This window comes from Pan troglodytes, chromosome 8 (genome assembly GCF_028858775.2).
Source record: "Pan troglodytes isolate AG18354 chromosome 8, NHGRI_mPanTro3-v2.0_pri, whole genome shotgun sequence".
Taxonomy (NCBI): domain Eukaryota; kingdom Metazoa; phylum Chordata; class Mammalia; order Primates; family Hominidae; genus Pan; species Pan troglodytes.
The window spans coordinates 119,246,074-119,269,125 of record NC_072406.2 but is presented as its reverse complement, the minus strand read 5'-3'; the positions used below and the strand labels follow the sequence as shown (position 1 = coordinate 119,269,125).

General features: G+C 42.2%; 1 protein-coding gene across 6 annotated transcripts in view; it reads left to right on the top strand.

Moving 5' to 3' along the window:
• Nucleotides 1–327: 327 nt before the first annotated feature.
• The window catches only part of SORCS1 (sortilin related VPS10 domain containing receptor 1), a 590,109-nt gene continuing 567,384 nt past the window's right edge, over nucleotides 328–23,052 (top strand). For 5 of the 6 annotated variants that reach the window (XM_009459224.5, XM_003951748.5, XM_508026.8 and 2 more), the window contains exon 1: nucleotides 362–1,301. In XM_009459224.5, coding sequence (XP_009457499.3) covers nucleotides 744–1,301 — 558 coding nt within the window. In that variant the 5' untranslated portion in view covers nucleotides 362–743. Of the gene's footprint in view, nucleotides 1,302–23,052 lie in introns of all 6 variants that reach the window. The other variant, XM_024346619.3, reaches the window with a different exon arrangement.

The window sequence follows — 23,052 nt, the reverse complement described above, 5'->3', positions numbered from 1 at the left end:
CCCAGGCTGGGACACACAGGCTCTGCTGCGGGTAAGGTCAAGATGTCAACTCAGGAAGCATAAGAGAGGGAAGGAGCAGAAGCCCACCCATCCCTATCTCCTCAACTAGAAAAGACCAGAAAGACGGAGAAAAAAGGAAACAGCAACATAGACCCATAGAAACAATAAAGCAGGAATAGGAAGCTCCCGACACATCGACTGCTCCGGGAGCCCGGGGTCGACCGCCCCCGCGGGCAGGGTGCGCGGACTCAGCGCTGGGACCCGCGGCCGCGGGGGCGCAGAGTGGGCGGCGGGGAGAGGCGGGGAGAGGCGGCGGCAGCAGCGCCTGCGAGGCCGAGGGGAAGTCGCCGGCGGCGCCTCCAGCGCCCGGAGACCCGGTGCGCAGCGCAGCTCGGCCGCGGGACGCGGCGCCCGGAGCCCCGGCAGCGCCTGCCCTCCCTCCCGCGTCGCCCGCCAGCGCCCGCGCCCGCTCCGCCAGTGCCCGCGCCCGCTCCGCCAGTGACTTCAGCTCAGCTCCACCCCCGCGCGGCGGCGGCTCGCTCCGTCCGGACCCGCGCTCGGCACAAGCCCAGCCCGGGCGAGCGGCCGCCACCTGCCCGGCGCCGCCTCCGCCCGCCCCCACCGCGGCGCAACTTGGATGGAGTTGGGGTCCTGAGCGCCGGCCCCCCACAGCCGCCAGCGCAGAGCTCCGCGCCGCCACCTTCGTTCTGGGACCCCTCTCTCCGCTGCTCTTCGCTCCCGCGATGGGAAAAGTTGGCGCCGGCGGCGGCTCCCAAGCCCGGCTGAGCGCGCTCCTCGCCGGCGCGGGGCTCTTGGTCCTCTGCGCCCCGGGCGTCTGCGGCGGCGGCTCCTGCTGCCCCCCGCCGCACCCCAGCTCGGCTCCACGCTCGGCCTCGACCCCTAGGGGCTTTTCCCACCAGGGGCGGCCAGGCAGGGCTCCTGCCACGCCCCTGCCCCTCGTAGTGCGTCCCCTGTTCTCAGTGGCCCCCGGGGACCGAGCGCTATCCCTGGAGCGGGCTCGGGGCACTGGGGCATCCATGGCGGTTGCTGCACGCTCCGGCCGGAGGAGACGGAGCGGAGCGGATCAGGAGAAGGCAGAACGGGGAGAGGGCGCGAGTCGGAGCCCCCGGGGAGTGCTAAGAGATGGAGGGCAGCAGGAGCCTGGGACTCTGGAGCGGGACCCGGACAAAGCCACCCGCTTCCGGATGGAGGAGCTGAGACTGACCAGCACCACTTTTGCGCTGACGGGAGACTCGGCACACAACCAAGCCATGGTCCACTGGTCTGGCCACAACAGCAGCGTGAGTAGAATGGGACTGAGGGCAAAGGGGTGGAAAGATGGAAAGGGTTAAAGTCGGCTGTGTGATCTGATGGAGAATTGGGGGGAAATAGAGTTTCTGGACATGGGAGATGCTGCAAACTGGTCTCTGCCCACTTCCCCCAAGAGTTAACATCACCTACCAGGAGACCAACCTCCCCATCTCTCCCACCAACACCATCAGAGTCCTCTCCAAATGCCACAGCTTCAAACTGAGGAGTCAAATCCCTATTTCCTGTTGCCTTGGTCGCATTGGTGTGTGGAACTGAAGACCAGGTAAACAGAGGGGTTAAAGTTCTCCTAATACAGAGATGAAAGGGTTAAATTTCCAGGCAGGCTGACATCCCCTCAAGTGACTTTCCCTTTACTTGCCAGACCTATGTACTGGCTCAAAGAAGATTAAGAAGACCCATATATGTAGGCGTTTTATTTTATTTTATTTTAATTTCATGCAGAGCTCCTAACCCCTTCATCCCCACAAGGGAGAACTGCAGTGGAGAGCATATAAGGTGTTCTTTAGTGTATCCTCTGCTTTAGGGACCAAGTGGATGCAAGTTTCAGGGCAGGAACTCTCCAGCATCTTCTAACAGCACTAAGCGAGGGTGTTTTGAGAACTGGGGCTTTCCAGCCCGTGAATGAGCGGTTGTTCTCTAGCATGGTCAGTCCCAGGAAGATCAGATATATCCCAGTGACAACAACTCCCTGTTCTCCCCCATTGCCTGACCTCCTCTAATGAAGAGCACAAATAAAGACTTAACATTCCCTTTATGAAGGCAGGAAAGGGATTGCTCAATTCCAGGAGGCTGGATTCCAGGGGACTTAGGATGCAAGTCCATGAGCTTTGGTCATATCAGGAAAGGTTTTAGATTTTCAGAAAAGCTTGCATGTCTGCAATCTGAGGGAGCTATTCCTGTTTAAATTGAACCTAGAAACTTCAGTGAGTTGAAATAGTAAAGAACCAGCTTTGATTGTAATAACTAAAAGTGATTTTAAAGTGTGGAAACTTCTCCAGACATAGACAAGAACATAACAACCAAGGATGGGTAAAATGGGGAAAAAAATGTTCAAGTTTTACAGCTTCAACCAGGTAACTGAGATTGTGGTGTTTGTAATATGCACAATTTACGCAGTCTGGAACCTTTCAAAACGTTTTCTGTTGTGATGTAATTCCCAGAAACCTTCCCGGAGAAGTGCCACTTTAGTGAGTTGTGCTCATTGTCAGCTTTTTAATGAGAGTTGTGAACATTTTAAAATACTAATCTGTCATCATGAATTCCTTGGGTACATAGATATAAATTGTATTAAGGCACATCATGATAGATAATATTTAGCATTGATGTATCTGTCCTGAGAGTAGTAGCAGGGTTTTCCCTACAATTCCTCCTTCATGACAGAGTCTGTGATTTTATATGGTTCTCAGCAGTGGTTTGATCAAATAAATGAAGCTGAAATTCTTTCCATTCAAGTTCTGGAGACCCTTGCCCTCATTCCTTACCTTAACCATTATATCTTTCATATCATAGCCACTAAAATTAATCCTCTAATTTGAACTCGAATCTTCTTAAACTGATTGAATAACTTTCACACTGCTTTAAGTGATTAACTCAAAGCTTCTGGCTTTAAGGGGAGATTTGAAACACATCGAACATGTTAGCTCTTGTTGTATTAAGAAGTAAAAGACTTTGGACTCAAAATGTTTCTGGCTTTTAATGTAATTCAAGCTGTAAAATATCACTCACCCATTAGACCTCTTTTTTTAGCTCATCTCTTGAAAGATCTTGGAAAGAAAGAGAAAAGTAGAATACATCTTTGGCAAATTTTTAACCTCCGTTTAGGAAATGGTGCCAAGCACTGCCAGCATTAAAAAATAATAATAAATGGTGCTTATAATTCTAGTAGGGCTTATTAGGGTCAGGGCATTGAACATGCAGGCAGGTCTGAGATAACGTAGGAAATAAGGTGATGAGTGTTGAAGTTTTGATCACTCAAATCATGTTAACTAATGAGGTGAGATTTCTGCCCCCTGAAGTCTCTCATTCCATAAAGACCTCTTCTGACCCAGTCTCTGCTCTGGTCATCACACACAAAGGTGTTTCTTCTTTTTCTTTTTTAAGTATATACATACAGATAGTGGAGAAAGAGAAATAGTCTTTATCTATGTCCTCCAAAACAAAGCCAGTCCTACGTATCTGGACCAGACTCAGAGAAAGTTTAAAATATTTTTTAAAGGGAAAGAAAGCATAAATAAACTTTTTTTTTTTTTGGCCGTTTTGTAGAATGCAAAGCAGAGTGGAGACCTGAATTCTAGTTCTGCTTATTCGTGGTTTGACCGAGGCAAGTTGAGTGTCCGCTGAATGTGGATTTTTTCATCTCTAAAAGTGGAGGTGCCGGTCAGATTAACTACAGAGAATTAGGAGCCAGGCTATACATAAGAGGGCAGTGTGACTTTAAAGCCTCATACACTTGTTTGGAACTCTCAACAGCACTTCACTTTACCTCAGGGTGGGAAATCCACTAATTTAAACCCGAGGGCCAGATTGGAGTGGTGGAGGGGCATGGGGGACTCTTATCTTTTCACATTTAGATGTCCTCCCCTATAAATCTGCCCCCAGACCCATTCAGGACCACAGGCAGTGCACATCCTGTGAACCCCTCTCACCTTTAGCAAAAAGCCTTTGCTATGAAGAGTCTCTGATTATGACAACACCTGCATTCAAGGTGCAAATGCATGGTAATTATAGGCTGCTTGTCAATCTGGTGAGGAATTCTGGATGGTTCACTCACCTCCTTCCCTTCACTTTCCTGCCCCCTCAGCTGTTGGACTTGAGCAGTTGTATAAAGACATGTCTGTTTTGCCTCGTCTGTGGGTGTGATGTGATTCCTCTGTACTGCAGTCTCGATTGATGGAAACTGTTGCTAGAGTTGGTGGAACACCTGGGGGGATCTTCTGGCATGAAAGGTGCTGGGTATGAATCATTTGTCATGAGCTTGGTGTCGTAAGCAAGAACATATTGTTCCCACCCTACTCATCCCAGGCATGCTGTGCCCTGATCTAAATTTATATAGTAATCCTTAGAGTGTTAAAATATATATTTGCCTTTATATGTATGCATAATGGTGTATGTGTTTATTCCTTATTTCCAAGGGATTTTAAAGTGCTGTAGCATTAATCTTTATAAAATCCTTTGTAGGTAGTAAGTAGGTGACGGGTGTTAATATCTCTTTTTCATATTTTTATGCCGGAGTTAAGTTTAGTATTTCAATTCACCACTCTGCCCCTTTCTCACTGGCAATTGTATTACAAGATTTGCTAACAGAGGGTTTTACTTGACTTCTATTTTGCCATGATGACATCTTTAATGTTACATTTCTCATAGCACATGATGGACTGCTTGATTTCTGTGTACCTCTTTGCTTCTAGTTGTTCTGGGATTTGACATTTACCATCCAACATTAGTGAATAAATTGAGTCCCAATCTGGGCCAACTTTTGGGGTAGATGCTTTACATTCATCATCTCACTTAATTTTTCACAGAAATGTCACGTGTAGGTGTTATTATTGTCATTACATACAGGAGGAAACTGAGGTTCCAAGAGGCTAAATGAATTGCCAGATAGACACAGGAGGTCAGTGGCAGAACAGAGACTGTCACCCAAAGTGATCCTATTCCCAGACTGCACAGAAGGGCTTGTTCAATGGACTTTAAAGTAGGACGGAAAAACTCAGACCTTTTGGAATCTGTATTTTAGATAATCCCATCTTGAGTTGATTTCTGATGATGGTGGAGGAGGGCGTACTCTTAGCTGGAAGCTCCATCTCCTTGTAGAAAAGCGAGGACATTAACATGTGCCTGTCACATTGCACCCTTTACCTGAAGTAGTGCTTTGGTTGTTCTCTCATCCACCCACCTCTTCATCTTCAGTGAGACATGGAATCTGCACCTGGTGATTCAGTGAGCAAGAGGTAACCTGCGATCATTCAGCTTTCAGCTCAGTTGTTCTTCAGGAACAGATTCCTTTTTCTAATTTAATGACAAATCTGATACTATAGACACACTGGCTGTGAATGCTTGACTTGGCTATACATTTTGATACAGTTTTTTTTTTTTTCGGTGGGGAGGAGCTGACCTTTTAAAAAGTAAAATGATGAAAGATTTTAGCTTTCTCTAGCAAGCCCACGTAATTCCTTCTCTCAGTACTTAATGCTATATGAATGCTAATGTGGTGTGATTTGGAAGGCAATGGGTTTGAAATCAAACAGATTTGAGTTTGAATCTTAGTTGTCCTGCTAAATCAGCACGTTGCCTTGAGTAAGTCACTTAAATTCTTTGAGCCTGAGTCTCCCCATCTAAAATATGGGGATAGTATATCTTTCGGAGGTTTTTTCCTCAGGAGGCGACATCGTGGATACAAAGTGCTTTATTCCTAGTAAATGCTCAATAAATGCTACTTACTCATGGGAAGAAAGAGTTCTCTACTGGGAATTAAGAATTGTGGGTTATAATACTGGCTGTATACAAAAATTAGATACGTAGTCATAGCATGTTGAAATGTTGTAGCCTCAATTTCATCCTCTGTAAAATGGCACTAATAGACTAAAATCCATTACAGGTCAAATCTAATTTAATACTTTGTTCATACAGATACTGGATACCTGCTGCATTTACTAAGTAAAGTGCACTAGGAGTGTTGGGGATGTAGAAATGACACAATGACCTATACCCTTGACCTGTAAGGGAACAAACTTTTTATTTCACAGGGTTCTTCCTTTTTCCTCAGTTCATATGCATATCTGTTTAGGGGAAATCAAGTAATGTGAGATCCCAGCAGGCCTTCATTTCAATCTGTGCACATGGGTTTGCAGCAAAACATAGTTTATTGGGTTTATTGTATTACATCTTCATGTTAAGGAACTTGCTAACTTTGGACCCCTCTTCCCCCCCAAAAAAAATGCCTCATGTGAAATTGGAAAGTAAAAATCTCTTAGTTATTTAATGAGATTTTCTAGAGAACATTGACATGAATGTTGACTGTCAGAACTACATCCACATTTTTTTAAAGAGAGACCTTAGAAGTTCATAGGATAGGGCAAAAAAGCAGATACATGAATCTCATTTATATATGAAAATAATAATTGCTCCCATTTAGGAGTAATTGCTATGTGCCAAAATTATGCCAAGAACCTTACGCAAATTATTGTGTTTAGTTTTAATTCAACAAATATTTATTGAGCTCCTAATATTTGTCATTCACTGGCATAGGGATATTTGTGAAGTGCTACACAAGATGAAAAGAAATAATTCCTGCCCTCAATGAGCTCTCGGTCTTGTACCCAAAGAAACTTCTTAAGAGACAGCAGGAGATGCACGTTCTCTGAGGACAGAACATGCTGTAGGAAGTCAGGGGAGAGTTGGGCATCTTCTGGCTGGGATGGCCTTCAAGCTGGATTGTAGAGTAGGTACTTCAGACAATCCTTGAAATGTAGAGAAGATTGTAAGTAACAGTTGGAGATTATTACAAGGATATTTTTAGCTGAATGGATGTCATAAGCAAAGGTCAAGGGAAGAGATGTAAACATTCCTCTTTATATCCAGGAATTTAAATTACTTGATTTAAAAACTATGTTTAACGAAAGTTTTAACCTTAGGAATGATTGAAAAATATGAGTTAAGCAAAAAATATACACATCAATCTTGTAGTAAATTTGGGTACATTCCAAGCCCAGTAGGAAAATAAAAACCTTTATGGTCATTGAGAGACATGACTGACCTTATTTGCACATTAAATCTTAGCTGGAGTCATCATTGTTTCATTTTTACCTTGATATTTCCACACAGAGTTTTCACAAAAGGACTTTCTTTTGTTTAAGTTATTGGTGAGAGAGATCACTGTTCAGGCTGCCTTGAGGATAAATTAAAGAGAGATCACTGTTCAGGCTGCCTTGAGGATAAATTAAGTTTGCTCCTTGCCAGCTTATATTCAGCCACTAAATGTATGTAAAATATTTGTCCTGTTTTTGTGTATGTCTTAATTACTGTCCCTTATTTTGTGGCTAAAAGGTGTAGAGAAGGCACTTGTGTCTCCCAGAGGGGAAACTGGCCAAACAGCGTCTCTGCAGTGGCCAAAGGGGATGGCAGAGAAGAGATGTGTTCATTGCGAGGTGAGGCCAGGCTCCATAAAAGTGCAGTGGTTCCTGTCAAGGAGCTCAAACTCTGCTCCGATTGTACGGATGGAGTAAGCAAACAGTTGGCAAGAAGCAAAGGTGGAATCTTACTGTGCAACGTTTAGAATGAAAGAACAGAGCTTATCCTAGAATGTAGATAGGAGTAAAAAAAGGACGTGGATGCTCTGTCGGAAATCCTATGTGAGATTTTACACACATATGAAAGATATTGTGTCTATTTCTATAGCACTCCTGAATGTTTTTATACCACTTTAGATCAGTTATAGCCCTTTTTTCTCTTTGCAAAATGCTTCAGTTTTCAAAGATCGACACATTACTTCCATTACTTAACGTATTTTTTCTCACCACAATTCTATAAGATAGGAAAGACAAATATCATCTACACTCTCAGATAAAGAAAACAAGATCTTCCTATTAAGTAGGTCAGTTAGTGGAAGAAGAAGGTCAAATAACATTTGGTCACACTGTAGGAGTGATTCTTGGTTTGGCCCACTGCTGGCTTGCCACAGGCAAGAGTTAGAACACAGCTGCACCCTAGCCTTGTGGTTTGTCTGAAGCCCATCACAGGCAAGAGTTAGAACACAGCTGCTCCCTAGCCTTGTAGTTTGTCTGAAGCCCATCACAGGCAAGAGTTAGAACACAGCTGCACCCTAGCCTTGTAGTTTGTCTGAAGCCCATGCACCTGTATCCTTAAGGTTTTCCATTGTGGGAAGAAGAGTGAATATTGGCTGTAGAGCTCCTGAGTTCCAGGTTCAGCTTTTCAAGTTGTTTGTCTTGGGCTTCAAAACAAGGAGCCTCATGAAAAGTCATGCTCTTGGCATTGTTTAATCCACTGAAGTTACCTTAAAGAGTGATGATGGGACCTTCTGGAAGTGAGGTTCCCAGTAATAACCTGTCTGCCATATGTATTCCACTGCTAATAGACTTCAGAGATGAGACTACTTATGACTGGGTTTATTGCAATAGCAGCTTGGGGTAGAAGAGAGGTATAGCCATCTCCTCCTCTCTTTGATTTTCTTATGCAGATAAAAGCTAGTTAAAAATAATATTAAAGGTGGTCTCACTACGTCTTCCCATATAGGAAACCTAGAGTGTCAGTCAACATTTTGGAGCAGCAGTAGTCAAACTGAAGGACTGCCTGTTGATGCTAATGGGTTTTACTTGCTCAAGGATTATAACTGAGTTACCAGATGTAGCTTTTTCTACTTCTAACTTTTGGGGTGAGAGTGGAAGAAGAGAGCAAAGGAAAGTTTGCTGAATATCAGGGACAACTCTACATAAGACATATTGATTATATCAGAAGTCTCCTTTAACAAAAATAATATAAATAACCACCAATTTAGTGAACAGCTTCTCTGGAAATATGATCTGGAACATCACCACATGATTTCACTTGATTCTCACAACACCTTTATGAACTACGTACTGTTATCCTCATTCTAAAGCTGTAGAAGTCAAGCTTAAACAACTTGCTCAAGGTTACCCAGCTAGCAGGTGGCAGAGCTGGGATTTGATTTTTGCCCTTTCTGAAACCAAAGCTCTTTCTGCTATAAATCATGCTTTGTAGGGGTTTATTTTTGTATAAGTTTATTTTTGAATGGGTTTATTTCTGAGTTTCTTTAGAAAGAACTCCACAATTCAGTGCAGATGGGGTGGTAGGGGAGCTCTTTATATGAATGACATATCTTGGGGGTCTTCCTTTCACTTCACCCCATTGTCAGGTCACTGACACTTTACTTGGCAATAACTCGCTCCATGATTCTGTTTGGGTTGAAGCCCTCACCTCTGTCCATCCCCACAAGTGGCTTCTGGGGGTTATTAATGTGTGTCATCTTGTTATCCTGGGAAGATGTGTGGGATGTGCTGTTTGGTTTCTCCCTGCTGACTAATGACCCTACAGTGACAGTGTGCACAACGTGTACACTTTTTAAAGAAAGTGCTAATAAGAATCATTTTATCAGACAACCAACTAATCATGTTGTGCCCTGGAACCAATAGATTGACGCCTCTAGTCATCTTTCCCTAACCAGAGTAACAGGAGCTGTTGAGACACAAAATCATGGGCCATCAATCCTTCTGCTGCAGGGCCTTTGGTGGTTTGGGGCCGGGTGGTGGATGGGTTGCTGGGGCAGATTAAAAGCGAAAGATCTTCCCCTTATCTCAGCAATTCCCACTGTACATTCTTGATTATAATCATTAAAGGGAAAAAGGCTATTTTGGGCACATTCAGCACCCTGGTTTAGAAATTTATCATGTGCAGCCCTGCTCGCCCTGACTTGCATTTTGCTGAAATGATAGAAGAATTCTTAACTGGGCAGGCATGGGCTCACTCATAGGTGCCTGGGGCAGTGTTTCTCAAAGTACTGTCCTCATGGGTCCTGCTTTTGAATGACCTGATGGGGAGAAGGGACCAGGAATCTATATTTTACAAACTCCCTAGGAGATTCTTGGGAACACTCAAGTTTGAAAATCATTTCCTTAAGATTTGCACATGAGTTTAAGAGTCCATGGACTTCTTCCATTGTCTGCATAATTTTGTGTTAATATGCTTTAATTTTTCCCATGAAGAGATGCAGTCCACAGTGTTTATCAGCTTCTCAATGGAAACCATGACCCCCTACAGTGAAGACCTATTGGAATGTAAGGCTCTATAAATCACACAGGACAGTACAGTGTAGCCCAGGTGAAATTTCTGTCATTCAGTGTATACTAAAAAATTATCTTCCATGGCTGTCCACATAACCACAATATGTCTTAAATGGCAGAAAGTACACATGATTTAAAATATAATTTATTGGGTTAATTGCCGATTCTACTATCCACTAGATAGGTGAACTTGTGCAATTAACTTTATCTCTGTCCTTAGTTCCCTCATCTGTAAAATGAGGATACTAATGGTATATTTCTTATATGGTGGCTTGATGATTAACAGAGATAGTATAACTTCTTAACGGAAATTAACAGAGATAATATAACTTCTTAACGGAACATCTGGCATACACTAAATCATCAATAAGGGTTAGCTGTTATTACAGTTTCATTGATATTAATAGTGCTCCAGTATGGCCTATTAAAAGATGTTTGTAATATGACATTCATGATGCTGTTTCTGTTTCTGCATTTAGGTTCTCTCGGTCCAGTTCTATTTTCTTATATTGAAGATTGGGGCACTGTCCTAATCTTCTTAGCATCCCTCTCAGCATCTCTAGCTGTTTCCACTTAATATTTGCTTACTAAATATTTCCAATTTTATTTGCTATTTCCTTGGGAAAGTGTTTTTTTTTCATGTGTTGTGAACAACCTATAACTTTGTACCTGTGTGTTGTAGAATAATGAAGTCATTAAAAGGTTGATTATAAAAACATATATTTTTAAGTGGGAAACTGTCCACAAAATACCAGAATAAAAGATTACAAAATAGTACAAACATCAACCCATTAAGTCAGAGTTTTTGTCTATGTTGTTCTCTCATATATCCCAAGTCCCTAGAAATATACCTGGAGGCCAGGCGTGGTGGCTCACGCCTGTAATCCCAACACTTTGGTAGGCTGAGGCGGGCAGATCACTTGAGGTCAGGAGTTTGAGGCCAGCCTGGCCAACATGGAGAAACCCCATCTCTATTAAAATACAAAAATTAGCCAAGTGGGTGTCTGTAGTCCCAGCTACTTGGGAGGCTGAGGCAGGAGAATTGCTTGAACCTGGGAGGTGGAGGTTGCAGTGAGCCAAGATGGTGCCACTGCACTCCAGCCTAGGTGACAGAGCAAGACTCCATCTCAAAAAAAAAAAAAAAAAAAAAGAAAAGAAAAGAAATATACTGGAAAGAGTAAGGGTTTGAGACAGTTTTTTTCAATTATTATATACTGTAAAATTAAACTTTTGTGGGAAGAAAAGCAGGAAAGGATATGACTCAAAATGTTCGCCAGTGATAATGATGAATGTTAGGATTCTATGCAAGGTTTCTTGTGTTCATTCTTTTTGTCATTTCTCAATAAATGTGTATTGCTTGAGTTATTTTTAAAAGTTATTTTAAAATGAAAATAAATGAAAGAGAGAGCAAACGAGTTTGTGAACTTGGCCTCATTAAAACTGAATTCCAGGCAACAACTGTACAAGAGTTCACATTCAAGTTGCCTGTTTCCCTTTTAATCACTATTGTTGGGAGACAGTCTGCTGTCCAGGCTTTTTGCAAAAGAGCAAGATCACTCTGTCTGTTTCCTGAGTATGCAGCAGCATGTGCTACCAGGCCTTTTGTTTATCGTTGCCTTTGTTGATTCCAGAGAGAATGATCCATGGTAGTTTCACCAACCTGACTATATATCCCAGAAATTCCAGTGACCTCCATTCACCCAGTAAAACAATATATGTTTCAGTTTAAATCTCAATCTCTGTCTTTGTTTTGGTCTCCATCTGCATATCATATAAGTACATATAAATATATACATAATAAATATGTGTGCTCTTATATGTCTGTATACATTCACAGCAACATAAGCACCAATGTACAACATTTAAGTCTCCACTCTTAAAAACGAAATATTAGTATCATAAGGCCACAGTAAGGATGTTTACTGATTGTGAGCACTGATTGGAAAGAGAGCTCCAGAACAAGGAGAGATGGAAAAAAAAAAACAGAGAGAAGGAGACAGACAGACATAAATAACAGATATATGGAAGACAGAAAATGAATAAGAGAAGAAAAGGGAGAGGGAAAAAATGAAGGAGGGAGAGGGAAGGAGGGAGAAGGGAAGAGAAAGAACATAAGTTCATGACAAAGGCAGAGAGAGACAGAGGGAAAGCCAGAGAGCAGAGGCAGATTGAGAAGAGGAAGAAAAAGGAAAGATGAGAGACAAAGAGACACGGAGAGACCACAGGCAAAGAAAGTCATATTGGGAGACAAAGACAGAGCTGTGATGGAGGCATATAAACAAAGCAGGAGAATCACAAAAAGAGAGGAAGAGATGAAAATAAAAGGCAAAAGTGTCAGTGAGTGTATTAGTCCATTCTCATGCTGCTAATAAAGACATACCCATGACTGGGTGATTTTTAAAGGAAAGAGGTTTAATTGACTCACAGTTCGGTGTCGCCAGTGAGGCCTCCAGAAACTTACAATCATGGCAGAAGGGGAAGCAAACAGATCCTTCTTCACATGACAGCAGAAGAGAGAGGTGCAGAGTGAAGTGGGGGGAAAGCCCCTTATAAAACCATCAGATCCCATGAGAGCTCACTCACTATTATGAGAACAGCATGGAGGTAGCCACTCCCATGATTCAGTTACCTCCCACTAGGTCCCATGTGTGGGGTCCCCATCCAGGCTGCTTACATGGGCTGGCATTGAGTGTCTGTAGCTTTTCCAAATGCATGGAGCAAGTTGTCAGTGGATCTACCATTCTGGGGTATGGAGGATAGTGGTTCTCTTCTCTTAGCTCCACTAGACAGTGCCCCATGGGGACTTTGCATGGGGACCCCAAACCCACATTTCCCTTCTCCTCTGTCCTACCAGAGGTTCTCTATGAGGGCTCCACCCCTGCAGCAAACTTCTGCCTGGACATCCAGGCATTTCTGTACATCCTCTGAAATCTAGGCAGAGGTTCACAAACCTCAATTCTTGTCTTCTGCACACCCACAGGGCTAACACCATGTGAAAGCTGCCAAGGCTTAGGGTTTGCACTCTCTGAAGCAATGGCCTGAGCTGTACATTGGCCTCTTTTAGCCACAGCTGGAGCTGAAGCAGCTGGGATGCAGGGCACCATATCCTGAGACTGCACAGAGCAGTGGGTTCTGGGCCTGGTCCACTAAAGCATTTTTCCCTCCTAGGCCTCTGGGTCTGTGATGGAAGGGCCTGCTGTGAAGGTCTCTGACATGCCCTGGAGACATTTTTCCCATTGTCTTTGTGATTAACATTTGGCTCCTTGTTACTTATGCCACTTTCTCCAGCAAGCTTGAATTTCTCCCCCCAGAATTTCTCTGCTCCCTCTTGAATGCTTTGCCACTTAGAAATTTCTTCCACCAGATACCCTAAATCATTTAACTCAAGTTCAAAGTTTCACAGATGTCTAGGGCAGGGGCAAAATGCCACCAGTCTCTTTGCATAGCAAGAATGATATGGTTTGGCTGTGTCTCCACCCAAATCTCCACTAGAATTGTATCTCCCAGAATTCCCACTTGTTGTGGGAGGGACCTAGGGTGAGGTAATGGAATCATGGGGGTTGGTCTTTCCTGTGCTATTCTCGTCATAGTTAATAAGTCTCATGGGATCTGATGGGTTTATCAGGGGTATCCACTTTTGCTTCTTCCTCATTTTCTCTCGCTGCCACCAAAAGTGCCTTTTACCTCCCACCATCATTCTGAGATCTCCCCAGCCATGTGGAACTGTAAGTCCAATTAAACCTCTTTTTCTTCCCAGTCTCAGGTATGTCTTTATCAGCAGCATGAAAACAGACTAATACAAAGAGTGACCTTTACTCCAGTTTGCAACAAGTTTGTCATCTCTATCTGAGATCACCTCAGACTGGGCTTCATTGTCCATGTCACTATCAGCATTTTGGTTAAAGCCATTCAACTAGTTTCTAGGAAGTTCCAAATTTTCCCACACCATCCTGTCTCTGAGCCCTCCAATTCTCTAGGAAGCTCCAAACTTCCCCAGATTTTCCTGTCTTCTTCTGAGCCTTCCAATTCTCTAGAAGTTCCAGACTTTCTAACATCCTCCTGTCTTCTTCTGAGCCCTCCAAACTGTTCCAGCCTCTGCCTGCTACCCAGTTCCAAAGTTGTTTCCACATTTTTGGGTATCTTTACAGCAGTGCCCCACTATTCAGTACTAATTTATTGTGTTGGTTCATTCTCATGCTGCTAATAAAGATATACCCGGGACTGGGCAATTTATAAAGGAAAGAGGTTTAATTGACTCACAGTTCAGCATGGCTGGGGAGGCCTCACGAAACTTACAATCATGGCAGAAGGGGATGCAAACACCTCCTTCTTCACATGGCAGCAGGGGAGAGAAGTGTAGAGTGAAGACGGGGAAAAGCCCCTTGTAAAACCATCAGTTCTCGTGAGAACTCACTATCACAAGAACAGCATGGAGGTAACTGCTCCCATGGTTCAGTTTTCTCCCACCAGTTCCCTCCCATGGCACGTGGGGATTATGTGAACTACAATTGAAGATGAGATTTGGATGGAGACACAGCCAAACCATATCAGTGAGTGAGAAGAACTTATAATCAAATCAAGGGCATAGAAGAACTGGTCCTAAGAAGACTGTGCCCTTCCAAAAGCACAGTGCTTCACTTGCCTTTTGCTTTGAGTGATTTTGCACCCAACCATGTCAGATGGTTAGCACAGGTAGCCACTCTTGCATGTGTGATGGCTTTGAAGCCATATGTTCATCAGATGGGTGTGGAGTGGAAGGGGTTCATGTAGTATTTATGCATTATTAAGAATCTCTTAAGAGTGATTTTGTTTTGGAAGTCGGACTGATGTTCTGAATGGTGGAAAGACAACTTTTAACCTTTCCTTTTATACCAGTTATGCTGTTCTGAATTTTTAACATGGGCATGCGTTTCTTTAATAATAAAAATACTAAAACATGTTTGAAGTGGCTGTTGTGTCAGCACTGTGCTGAGCGCTGGGAATACAAAGATGAATAAGATCTGATCTTTACCCTTAAGGGTGCATATTCTGGTGGAAATAGACCCATAAACAATAAATTGCAATTTACTGTGATAAGTGCATAATAGCCATAATAGAGTTTTGTGCAAAGTGCTATGGGAGCAAAGATGACTGGGGGACACCTAATTTTGCCTGAGTGGGAGGTAAGGTTTTAAAGGGAAGTGACATTTAAGCTGGGTCTTTATACAAGATTAAAAATTTTGCAGACAGAATAGGGTGGGGTAGGAGAAAAGGCCATTAGTGCCTGTTTTTAATTCTTCATATCTTGGGTCTTGGGTTGATCTTAGGTTGTTAGCACAATCACCAAGCTGTGACTGGTTGAACACTTTCTTCATCGTCTCAATGTCTAAGATATTTGGAACCAAGGCTAACAGTGTTTTAAAATATCAGATTAGATTCCACATCTTAGAATGTTGTGTTCTTGTCCTCAAACTGGACAAAGGAATCTGATTTTCTCAGAGATAAATTGCTCCCCTAAATCTTCACCCAACCAACACACACAATCAAGAATGCGCATGCACGTGCATGTACACAAAACCATTTTAAAGCATCACTATCTTCTCTCTTCACAGTTAAATCTGATTAGCACAATGGTGATGGGATTTTTTTATTGGTTATTCTGTATGTTTCTGCTTTTAAAGCCTTAACAGTGGTTGTTTTTGGTATTTTCTTGGACATGCTTCTCAAATCAGTATTAGATACAAGTATATTGGGATGAATCGGATGGTTACCACTTATGATTAAAGCGCGATTTTTTTTTACAGCAGTAAGAAAATGCAATAGAATATTCCACTCCAGTGTTATCCAAACTTAGTTATGCCTTGCCAACTGGAGACAGTGTATGTACGCTAAATACATGGAAATGTCCCAGAAAGCAAAGTTAGCTTTTAATTGGTTGGCCCTTTCCGTTCTTCTTGTCTACCTTCTAAATAAAAGAAAAAAAGAACAGAAAGGATGAAACTGGGGCGGAAATGTATGTATAGTCAGAGACAGAGGGAGCTGTGCTCTCAGGGCTGGCTTACCAGCCAGTGAGTAGTTGAAGAGATACCTTCGTGGTCTTTCAGTTCCCTTCTTTCCTTGCACGTAAGTCTCAGCAGACTGCTGTTTGAGATGATGTTACAAGGTCCCGATCTGGTTTTAGGGTGTTGTGACTTTAGAAATTTTTGCCTAGCATTTTTTGCTAGGTAGTAGAGAATCAGTTTAGGAGTTTCATCATTTTAAGACAAAAATTTGTTAAGAAAGAGCTTTTCAGCAGATCCCAAATATGCTCTGAGACAAATAAATGACTATCCCCAGAGAGTAGGAATTAACTCCCTTCCAATCACCTAAGCCTTGGTTTAATGCCCTCTATGAAAGTCTCCTTGATGTTCATTTGGTTAGATTAAAATCTTAGGGCAGGGAGAAGGGAAAATTATATTTGCCTTAAAAGCTCACCAACTTTATAAGTACCCTAGTACCTCTTACTCAACTTAAATCCAGGTATTGAAAATATCTTTAAAGAAACCTTTGCATTCCCCATTAGAGGGAAAGACATAATTTATCTTTTGTTGCAGGTAGGATTTGAGGTAATTTACACAGGGGTTGCCAAATTATAGCCTATGGGCTATATCTTTCCTACCACCTGTTTTTTATGGCCCACAAGCCAAAGATGGTTACTACCTTTTTAAGTGACTGGAAAATCTAGAGAAGAATGGTATTTCATGACATGTGAAAATTATTTGATATAAAATCTTATTGGAACATGGCCACACTCATTCACTGACATATTGTCTATGGCTGCTTTCCTGCTACAACAACAAAGTTGAATAGTTGTGACAGAGACTGTATAGCTCACAAACCTAAAATATTTACTCTGTGACCCTTTACAGGAACGTTTGCCAAGGCCTGATTTAGGAGATTGGAGAGAATGTAAGCAGTGAGGCACAGTAAAGGTCCTGTGGTTGTCATCTGCATGCCAACCTGAGAGTGTTTTTTGGACCCTTGGTTTTCCTGGCTCAAAGGCATACACACTCCTAACCATTGCAGACTTCCAGTCACAAAGTGGATCATTTATTTTCCGTCCCTGCCCCTTTGCTCAAGCTGCCTAAAACTTTACTGCCTCTGTTTAAAAACTCAATCTGCCATGTCTGTGTCCACTTAAATCCTTTCCATTATTTAAGTCCTCATTTGGATATCACCTCCTTTCTGAAGATTTCTCCAACACTTTCAAGAAGAAGGGAAGCCTGAATATCATGAAGAAAAGATCTGATCTTATGTGCCGGGTCACTCTCTGTATGTCTCCCTCCAAGCACTAAGCATCATCTAGTGTGTGCTCCAATTAATAGTGAGTTTCTCAAGGGCAAGGCTTCATTTCATTTATTTTTATATGCCAGTATTTGGCACATAGGTGGTTTGCAATAAGCATATTTTTCAGGACACTAAAGCAATATAGAATCTTTTTATTTACCTCTCTTGGTATAGAAGATAAATGGTCAGCATTGATATACCATAAAGAAAGTCTGCCTGGATAGTTTTCACTATCCTGATTCTTGAAGTATAATCTGTCTGAGTTGTCTCATCCAAATTGTTCTACAAAAGTGGCCCAAAATGAGACACAGGAAGAGAGAGGGGAGAGAGAAAGAGAGACAGAGAGACAGAGAGAGAGAGAAAGAAGCGTAGATTCAGATCAAATCAGATGCATTGGAGGCCACAGCTCCCTTGTGGCAGGGAGGGTAGGGGTGCACTTTGATAAAGCATGCTGCTCCAGTGGATAGGATGGGCTGATGGCTGTCTAGTCAGGGCTAGCACTGCCAAAGGCCTGAGGGAGAAAATAGCTTCCTGCTCTTCATTTAAGGAGCTAAACTGAGAACCAGCGCCCATGTTGCAAAGTCTCAGCAGGGCAAGAACATTTGAAAAATGACAAGGACATATTGCATTATGAGAAGGATAAAATTGCATTTGTGATAATGGACTGACCTAAGAGCACTGTGCCAATAAGAAAAAGAATTGTAGGTTAAACTTACATTTTCTTTCAGGCACATTTACCTGAAGGGGTAAATTGAGAGTTGCTGGGGTTATCAATTAAGTTGGGGTATGATAGAATTTCAATTAAATGTAGGTAAGGACTTAGGGGTTGGATGATAGTTAATATAATAATAACTAATACTTACTGGGTTTTTACTATGTGCCAGGCACTATTTGAGGGGAAACACATATCTGCAACAATAGGAAGTAGGTACTGTTATTATTCGCTAGACATGAGTACAAGGAATTGTACTATTCCCAGTACAATAGGAAGTAGTCACAATCATTATTCTCTAAATTAAAGTCTAGTTAAGCTACTTAACCTAGGGTGAGAGGTTAAGTAACTCACCCAAGGTCACATAGAAAGCAGATGGTAGAATTGGGAGTTGTGAAGTTGGGGTCTAAAAACACCAGACAGTTTAGACCCCATGCAGTTGGGGTCTGAAAAGCTCAGCTCTTAACCACTATATTCTACTGCGTTTAGTACGCTATGACATATCATCTTCAAGTAGCCTCAAGTTTTTCCTGTATTTAGTGATTGTTAATTGGATACCTGGTGTATACCTGACATACACCAGGTGCTGGGGATTTATTCATGATGAAAACCAGTCATAGCCTCGATCCTCCATAAGCTAAGAGCATGGGGCATCCACTCACGCTCTGTAGTCTTTGAGACGTTATGATCCAGGATTCTTTTCGGGAAGTAGACTTTTCAAAACCCCCAAAGCTAACTCATTCGTTAGGAGTTAATTGAAAACATTTAGAGGAAACATTTTTTGAAATCAGATGAACATTTTTAGGCAATAGGTGGAGTGCTGGTTGTCATGGTTTAAATACCGTAAAAATGCATTTACAGAAATCTGTATCTAAAGAGACAAACGCTTAGGATTCTCCTTATCATGGACATTGGTGAGTTAGTATTTGTGTGTGTGGGTGTATGTGATGGACATTTATACAGACACACATGTATCTGCTTCTGCTTCTACATCTATATCATAAGCTATACTTACACCTGAAACTGGATAATCTCATTCAGTGTCTCTGCTTTGTCTTCAAATTTTGAGGCAAATTCTGTTATATAAGGATGCAATAAAACTGTGGAGCTACTTCCCTGTGAAAACCAGGATGCTTGCCCCAGTGGTATGATTAAACAAACAATTTATGTGTACATGACAAAATGATGAAATTGTGTAAAGTTCAGTAATAGTGAAATAAGGCACTGACTTAAAAATAGAGCTAAAATGATAGTCATTTTGCAAATAATTTGGGCTCCTTTCTTTTTATAATAATTTCTTCTCTCACCTGGAAAATGCTTCTCTCTATTTAAAAGTTGTCCTCTTTTCTCCCAAATCAGAAACTGTTTTAGTTAGATTGTGTGTGTGCACTTGCTAACTTGCTGTATTTCACCCTAACATTTAAGTTGCCTGAATTCAATTGGAACAAAATTTGAATTGTCTGACCTTGATTTATTATTAAAACTTCCCTGTAGCCAACTTGTTTGTATTTTTAATGGACTTTATTATTTTCAGACCTGCTTAAATTTTATTTATGCTCAATTGTTTTCAAAATCATGAGTTTATAATTCTATTTTATTTCTCTCTTAAAACACTTGGTGCACGTGGGTAAGTTTTCCTGCACAGTGATTTAGAGTAGGACAGACTTTCTTAAGATGCAGTATTTGGACCACCATCAAGAAAGAAAACCAGGATAATAAATGGTTTTTGCATCTTTTAGACAAAACCATTTTTGTAATCTGCCAGTCTGGGATGACTGACGAAATGTTTCCTTCCCAGAAGTTGCTGGTCTTCTGGCCTTTCTCCAGGCTCCTCATTTTCTTCTTTTGGTCATTTAATTCAGTCACATTCGCTTTTTCTAGAATTCCTGGTAGTTTAACAAACTTGTACCATCAGGAAATGCCAAATATGTTTGCCCAAGACTTTCCTACCAAACACTCTGCTTTATTCATTGCTTGCCCCATCTCATCTCCCACTACCACCCACATTGGTGTTTATCAAGTTGTTTGCTGATGGACATAAGCAGAGAAATATAAATGCTTTTACACCTCCCCCTGCATCCACTGGAAGATAGAGATTATTGCCATCTTGTTGAAGAGGGAGATAGATTAAACAGCACCATGCATCCTGATGGCTTAATTCTTTAAAAGAGACACTGTAGAAAGCCTTGGTATGTGGACGTAACTATTCTTTTTTTCCCCTTTTTAACAGCGTGATGTGGATATTTGTCACACATATATCCTTATAATCCTGTAAAAAATGCAGGCAAGTGACGGAATGCAAAATGTCTCTCTGTCTCTATAGTGATGCTGTCATTTCTCAAAATTGTGACCACTCTTATATTGATAGGTTATAGCGAAGCTGTGCCGAAGGGGGAGAGGAATGTCAAGGAGTTCAGCAGGTGGAGCTGTTCCCTATGAGACAGTGCTGAACCTGGCTCTTCAGCTGGGGTTCAGCTGCTCACTACGGAGTGCCCAATATGGCAAGGCCATGGGCTCTTGTTTGTTTGGCAGAGGCCAGCTAGCTGCAGAGTCATGCTCTTTCTTTAAACCCAGGTGGTGTTCCACAGCGATATGCCTTGTATATGATGAGATGTGAGAGTTGTGTGCCTAGCTCTGTGGCTGACCATTTTGATATCAGGCACATTGTCTGCGGTCAGCAAAGAGTTACAGGAGGAAGGAAAGGGTAATGGTTAAAAATATGGATGCATGTGCCCAACAGTTTTGAGTTTTGTTTACTAATTCTTCATCTTTGTTTTAGTATTATTAACCCTATCATGTGCTTAACTTTCTGGTAGGGCTAAGAACACAGAAATAGTCCTCCTCTCAAGTAGTTCAAAGTCTAAGGGGAGAATTAAATAGTTGAAATATAATTTGGTATGTGCAAAACACAGGTATTTACAGAGGAGGAGAATCTAGCCAAATGGGAGTGGAGTAAGGTGAGGGTATCAGCAAAGGTTTTGAAGAAGATATCACATATGATGTTTCTGGCAAATATAAAAGATAAATAGGATTTTCCAGATGAAAACGTGAGACAAGCAAGCTCTAAGGGGAAGGATGAGCATGTGTGGCCCCTCAGAGCACAAAAGGGAACAGCCCATGAAAGGAAGGGAGAATACAGAGCAAAAGATGGGATGGGAGATGAGGCTGGAGAGAAAAACTGGCATCATACGAAAAAGGGCCTTGCAAACTAGATTGAAAGAGTTTGGGGCTGGGCACAGTGGCTAATACCTGTAATCCCAGCACATTAGGAGGCTGAGGTGGGTGGATCGCTTGAGACCAGCAGCCTGGGTAATATGGTGAAACCTCATCTCTACAAAAAAAATAGGAAAATTAGGCCGGGCGTGGTGGCTCACACCCATAATCCCAGCACTTTGGGAGGCCAAGGTGGGCAGATCACGAGGTCAGGAGGTCAAGACTAGCCTGATCAACATGCTGAAACCCCATCTCTACTAAAAATACAAAAAAAATAGCCTGGTGTGGTGGTGCGTGCCTGTAATCCCAGCTACTCAGGAGGCTGAGGCAGGAGAATCACTTGAACCCAGGAGGCAGAGGTTGCAGTGAGCAGAGATCGAGCCACTGCACTCCAGCCTGGGTGACAGAGGGAGATTCCATCTCAAAAAGAAAAAGAAAAGAAGAATTAGCTGGGTGTGGAGGTGTGTGTCTGTAGTCCCAGCTACTTGGGAGGCTGAGGTGGGAGGATGGCTTGAGCCCTGGAGGTGTAAGTTGCAGTGAGCCAACATCATGCCACTGCAGTCCAGCCTGTGCGACAGAGCCAGACCCTGACTCAAAAACAAAAACAACAAAACAAAATAAGAGATTGGACTTTATTATGAATGTATAAAGGAGTGACATAATCAGCATTTTAGTTTGGAAGAAAAACATATATAGCAACAATACATTGTATGGGTGAAACATAGAAAAAAGGGAGACCAGTTGCAAAGCTACCTGTAGGAGTAATTCATCCATTGAACTCATTTTCAGGGCATTGTGTGAGTGCCTGACCATGGATACTGATGGTACTTGTGATTTTTACACCTACTTTCTCAAGATAACACTATAGAGGGCAGGGCCAGTGCACACAGTCTGTCACAAAATGTGTATGATCAAGAGTGATGTGATATCCTTTGTCTGTTATATACTACTTCATCCTTTGCTTCTGGAGGTATAACATATGTGACCTTAGCAATTTTAGAAACTACATACAGGGAGGCCTGTGCTAGGAGTCAGGACACGTTGGTCTTGGCCCCAGTTCCACCACAAATTTCCTGTGTATTTAATGATAGTAATTTTAGTTCTCTGGCTTATTTCCTTCATTCCAAAATGAGAATGCCAGACTGGACAATAACCAAGGCCTTATCTGTTCCATAACCCTGTCAGTGTCACCCTACCTATGATCTAGTGATGATGGCATTGAAGAAGAGCTGGGAGAAGAACCGCAGGTGAAACTGGACATTAGACTGAAGTACTAATGATTGAGAGGGATTTCTAGGAATAGAAAGTATGCATTTGAGCCATACTAAGACATTTTAATATAGACCAGTGCACAAATAAAATATATAAATTTAGGCTGTGGATAAATCTTCTGAGTGTGATGTTTAATAAATACTCAAAGTGAATACTAAGTAGCTTTAAGGAATAGAGGACATCTAATTTCTTCATCACTATGCCTAACACAGTGCCTTTCTCACACTAGTACTTGAGAAGTGTCATTTAACGAAGAGGATTTAAAACATTTTGGAGTGTAGTTGAACACTTAGGGAAGAAGAACACTTGTGGTTTTAGCTGCTTCTTGCAGCACGGGTTCTCTGTGCCACAAAATCCAAGCTCCCCACCACAAGCTGGCGTTCATAAAAATCAGTCACTAGT